Source organism: Juglans microcarpa x Juglans regia, chromosome 5S (genome assembly GCF_004785595.1).
Source record: "Juglans microcarpa x Juglans regia isolate MS1-56 chromosome 5S, Jm3101_v1.0, whole genome shotgun sequence".
Lineage (NCBI taxonomy): Eukaryota > Viridiplantae > Streptophyta > Magnoliopsida > Fagales > Juglandaceae > Juglans > Juglans microcarpa x Juglans regia.
The window spans coordinates 30,565,104-30,571,083 of record NC_054603.1 but is presented as its reverse complement, the minus strand read 5'-3'; the positions used below and the strand labels follow the sequence as shown (position 1 = coordinate 30,571,083).

General features: G+C 39.0%; 1 protein-coding gene across 1 annotated transcript; it reads right to left on the bottom strand.

Annotated features, from left to right (window-relative positions):
• Nucleotides 1-1,812: 1,812 nt before the first annotated feature.
• LOC121268145 (receptor-like protein 7) lies at nucleotides 1,813-5,409 on the bottom strand. Its single transcript, XM_041172276.1, has one exon. The coding sequence runs from the start codon at nucleotides 5,380-5,382 to the stop codon at nucleotides 2,200-2,202; it is 3,183 nt and encodes a 1,060-aa protein (XP_041028210.1). The 5' UTR covers nucleotides 5,383-5,409; the 3' UTR covers nucleotides 1,813-2,199.
• Between the last annotated feature and the right edge of the window lie 571 nt (nucleotides 5,410-5,980).

Below are 5,980 nucleotides of genomic sequence, written 5' to 3'. Positions count from 1 at the left end.
GCTTCAATTACAGATTCAGGAATTACAGATTCAGGCATGTCTATAGGCAGTGTACTCGTTGGTTGATGGCTTCGCAAGGTTGGGAGCATCCGGACTGAATCCGACTTGGAATGATAGCTCAGAGTTACCTCCTGTAATTAGAGGAATACTTCGCTTGGATAATAATGGTTTGCTGAGTTTGCGCCCAATGGAAATATCTCACTTGCGAACTTCCCGAATCTGTAATTCCCGAATCTGTAATTCAAGCCTTCACACAACTGCATCAGCTCTTCCCAATAATCTTCTAAGTCCCAAAGGCCACATCTTTTTTTCTTCATCCACTCAATCACAATCTTAGAGTCCATCTCAATTTCTATATTCTGAATGCCCAAAAATCTCACAATTCTCATGCCCTAAACCAAGCTAAAAAATTTAGCAATTGATTCCCAGTAGTTATTGCAAAACCTGAAATTAACTTCCTTTTGCAATCTCTAGCAAAGAGCTCCGTCTGCACCCGATGAACCTGTGTTCCCCAACGAACAACCATCCATGTTTTTCTTGTGCCAACCTTCCTTCGGTTTCACCCATTTCAAAGGCAAATAAGATATATGTTTATGCTTGATAGGTATATTAAACATCAACAATATCTCCTCATCTCGCTTAGATAATTCGGAAGAAGCCTTCAGATTTTCCCAAATCAAACCCAACCAATATTTAATCGGATTCCACACCGAAAGTAAGGACTTTTGTTTTCCTTCCATTCTAGCCATGCATCGTCGAGTCCATAGCTTTCAAGTGATTATGCTAGGAAGAAGACCAATTAATTGGCCTTGTTGAGTTGAAAATTTAGCACGCCTAAAACCATATTTCTACTTTGTCTCTCGAGTTTTGACCTTCCATCCGAGGTATAGCAAGTGTAGAGCAACATTTGCTCCGTACCTGTTTGGCAAAAGTCCCAAGTGCCAGTACATGACTCTGATCCTTGGTTATCAACTTTTCATATCATGCAGCTTAGAGCATTCCCTCTTTTTGGTTAAAATGTGGTCAAGAATTTGGGGAATTTACCCTTTTGAACATTACATCTGGTTGAGTATTTTAGAGTTTGGTTTTGGGGATGCTATAGTTGATCTCTATATTTGGAGCTCTAATGTAGATCTCTTTTCAAGTTTAATATTGTTTTCTCTGTGGTATATTTACCCAAATTTGTTCACTCTCTCTCACACGTTCTACTTGCTCCCGAGTCTTATTCTCATCCATCGATAGCAACCCCTTCAATCGTCTTAATTGGTGTTTCTCCACTTGTTAGAGACGAGTGTTTGCGCAGATAGACTCTCTCTCTCTCTCTCTCTCTCTCTCTCTCATGTTATATGACTCAAAAATCCTTTCGACCCTCTCTTGCTCTCACTCTCGCTTAGAACAAGTTCCTACAACAGTTTCACTGAATTTATAATTGACCATTTTACTTCTTTGGTGACGAAATGATCTCTTTTTATAATTTTGGGTCTATGTTCATGCTTGCCAAGCATTCCAATGTGAATGCTCTTGGGTGGCCAAAAAACTTTGACCACAACGAGAGTTTAGATCATGTTGCCAGTGGTGCTTTCTTGCCATCCTTGGACGTTAGAAATTCTGGGACCAGTAAAATATTCCATATTTTAAAATAAATTACTTTTAATAAGAGTAATTTTATAATATCACATCAAGTTACATTAGTTTATAAATTTATTTTTATAATATTTCTTTGTAAATAAAATATTTTTCTTTATTTAATTCTTATCCATTGTAGATCGGCTGTAACTCTTAAGGATGGAAATCCTAAAACAACACCCTGACTCTCTTTAAACTTTCCATTTCCACTCCATGGCTATACATGAACTTGTTGGACGTCATGAAAATAAAAAGGAAAAAAAGGTTGATTGCAAGGTACTAGAGTTTCACGTCTGCATCACATGCACGTCTCAGAAATCACCCACAAATTAATATTATCATAAGACCACTATTTTAGCATGAAAATTTCTATGGCTTAGCAATTACAAACACACCATACCTTGAAAGCTAGGATGCTGCTACCTTGCAATCACATGGTTTCCATGGCACTTTATTCTGCTTTATGTTGGAACTCGATAAACCACTTCACATGGTTGCATCTCTCCACATATTCTCACTTTGACGGTATCCCACTGAAAGGCCTAAAGAATCTGATCACTGACGTCTTGGCCTTCAATTTCTACGTGTAATTCTACGTGGGTATGCTTCTCTGTTCATATACAGCTTTGAAAATATCGTGTAAAGAATGTCATCCACTTGTTTGAAATACCAAAATCTCCACCTTTTCCAATAAAGGGGCCCGATGATAATTCCTAAGCCAAAAATAAATCCTAGTTCAACACTTAGAAACTTCCTTCCAATCACTTTCCTAGAATTAGAGTCAGGTGGAGTCGACGGTGCTGTCCCGCGGCCAGCATTGCAAATTTTCTGAAGAGGAAAGCCACACAATCCTTTATTCCCTTTGTAGCAACCATCTGAAAAAGTAGCAAACTGTTTAATAATCGGAATCTGCCCCACCAGTTGATTGAAGGAGAGGTTTAGGACTGAAAGGAATATAAGATTTTCTGCAAGTTGCATAGGAATCTCTCCCGTAAGCTTGTTGCTTGACAAGTCCAATGACTCCAACAGTCTCAAGTTGGCCAGAGATGTTGGGATTTGTCCTGTAAGAGCATTATGCGACAAGTTTAGAACATATAACGACTTGAGAAGGCCGATATCCTTTGGTATTTCTCCGTCAAGCTTGTTGCATGAAATGTCAATCGAGGTGAAGATAGTTAGAATCTTCACCAATTCAAGATTTAAACCTTTAGAAGTTACTGTCACCCTATCTTGATAATAAGATAATCCTAGGACTCGAAATTGGAGATGATTGAGCTCTGATTCAACCTCATTTTCACCACCTGTCATTGCTTTCCAGTTCGAAAAGAAATTTATTGGAAACTTTCCAGTGAAATTGTTTGCAGCCAAGTCCAAAATTTGAAGCATCGGGAAGGTGGCATTATGACCAGGACAACCAATTGACTCACTAAAGTTGTTAGATCGCAAAACAAGGACACGCAATACGGATGTGTTCTTCAAGTGACATGGGAAGATATCCTCAATATGGTTGTTACCAATATCAAAGACCTCCAACCTTGTGCAATTTTCCAGAGACTTGGGCAACTTTCCTTGAAGTTGGTTTCCATTGAGATCTAAAGTTTGCAATCCACAATTGTCTGGAAATGTATCAGAAATTGAGCCACTGAGATTGTTTCTCCCTAGATTCAGCACCCCAAGAGTTCTACCCATCCCAAACAAGCAATCGGGAATCTTGCCATTGAAGGAATTATAAGACAGATTTAGAACTTGGAGATATTGTGCATTGCAAATTGATGCAGGGATACTCCCATTGAATTTATTGTTTGAAATGGAGAAGAAATAAGTGCACCAAAGGACATTACCAATGTTAGCTGGTATGACAGAGCTGAAATTATTCCTCGAGAAGTCCAAATATGTGGCAGATGGTGGGAGAACTGGGAGTTGTCCCTGTAGTCGGTTGGAACGAATGTCCAGGACACTCAGAGAAGAAACATTGAGTGCAGATCCTTCCAGACTCACCAAATTGTTAAAAGAAAGATTTAACTGTAGAAGAAAAGGCAGTTTGCATATCCAGTTGGGTATCTCTCCACCAATCTCATTATCTGAAAGGTCTAGAACTGCTAATATGGATTGGTTTCTCAAAAAATCAGGAAATATTTTCAACTTGCTGGAAGCCAATTTTAACGTGGTGATATTGGGAAAGGAGGGGGACAGAGAATCAGTTCTATCATATTCAATTGATAAGCTGTTGTAGGAAAGATCAAGACTGGAAAGATTTCTCAACTGCTCGATCATATTTAGCTTGAAAGAGCCATTGAAGTTATTTGAAGAAAGTGAGAGGATCTTAAGACCTCGAAGATTAAAGACAGACACATGGATTGCCCCTTCCAAATTGTTGCTGCTCAAATCAAGGGTGTCGAGTACATGAGAAGAAATGTTGGGAAATAGACCAGAAAAATGGTTGTTGGAAAGTTGTAGAGTCTGCAATGATAAATGGGAAAACAGAGAGGTTGGAATGCTCCCATTCAGAGAATTGTAACGCAATTCAAGTTTTACTAGGTTCTTCAGCTCTTGCCAGTGAGTAGAGGTAATCTGACCTGTTAAATTGTTATGAGAAAGGTTTATTTCAGTCAGATTCTTGGCCTTGCTGAAGGATGGAATTGGTCCAATGAAATTGTTGGATGACATGTCCAAGTAAAACAATTGGGTAAGATTTGCCATTGTTGCTGGAATTGATCCTCTGAAATTGCAACTTGAAAAATCCATTCTAGACAACACGGTAAGGTTACCGATAGAATGCGGCAATGTTCTCGAGAAATTTGTTTGGCTAAGTACCAGGGTTCGAAGATTCCCATTCTGAGGAAAATCTGGCAAGGAACCTCGAAGTCGTGGATTATTAGACAAGTCAAGAACCTCTAGTGTTGGCACCTGGAAGATCTTTTCTGGAAATGTGCCAAACAACCCACAAGAACCGAGACGCAAGGACATCAGATTTGTGAGATTTGCCATGAACTTTGGTATTGCAACACGTAAATTGTTAAAATCCAGACTAATAACCGAGAGGGACTGAAGCTTTAGCAAGGAGGGATCCAAAGGGCCTGAAATATTACAACCTGACAAGCTCAATGCTCTCAGATTTGGGAGTGAAGATGATAAGGCCTGGCCCCACTCATTGCCTTGTTCTGAGATGTTTACACCATCGAGATGAAGTTCCATAAGCTCCGTAAAGTTCTGAACCAACATCTCTAAATTTGGATTCTCAAGTTTTAGGAGGGGAATTCCAGGGAAGTGAAGGGTAGATAAATCGAGAATAACCAACATTGTCAAACTCGAAAGCTCAATCGGAATTTGACCTGCAAAGCCAGCATTTGATAGGCTCAAATGTCTCAAACTAGTCAATTTGTCAAACCCTGATGGAATTTGAGCATAGTTGAACTTGTTATATGCCAAACTTAGATTCTGGAGATGGTGAAGACTGAAGAGGCTGTTGGAATTGTCGAGACCACCGGAGATTGATTCACTGCTCAAGTCGAGCCCAATAACACGTCCTTCACTGCAGGTTACACCTTCCCAGGAACAACAACCAGTACTTTTGTTCCAATGCACTAGTTTTGTGGACAAACTATCGTTGAACACCAGACTGTTCTTCAAACGGAGCAACAGGGATTGCTGATCGCGGAGACATTGGCCAGACACCGCTGGTGCACAAAAGCTGATGAGAAGTAGTAGTGGTGATATGGGCATCAAGAACAGCCATGAAAAGGATCGAGATTTCATTGGATATACACTTCAAAGAATTAAGGACACCAACAAAATAGGTCGACAAGGATTGTTGGCTCCGATCAAGCGGATGAGTTGTATAGTCCTGCGTCCTAAGTGTGGAATGTGTTGTATAGTCTTTGCTGCTTTGTAAATGAGTTTTCGGTCCACGGTTTGACACCTAAATAATTTGCCAAACGGTATTCTTTTTACTTCCCGCCCTAAATGCACAAGTCACTTTATTCTTTCTTCGACTGATCAATAATTATTAAAGTAGACCTCAGGAAGTCTTGTAACCAATGGAGGCAAATTACTTGGTGACCAAATTTAAAAGTCTTTGGCGAATCTAAAGTCTTTCAAGCTTTTGTTTCAATTTATAATTTGATTAATTGGTGATGAACACGTACGTAAGGCATATATGGCATTGTCCCATTTTCTAAATCAAATTCTGCCCACAATATAAACAAGGAAGGAATCAAACGTAGAGATAACAATAAAACAAGTACCACTTGAGTTAAATCAGTTTATTAATTAGAGGCTTAACTTATATAAAATTGCTTTGTTTGGAATTTAAAATCATCTCAATTCATTATTATAATTTTTTTAAATCTCAATA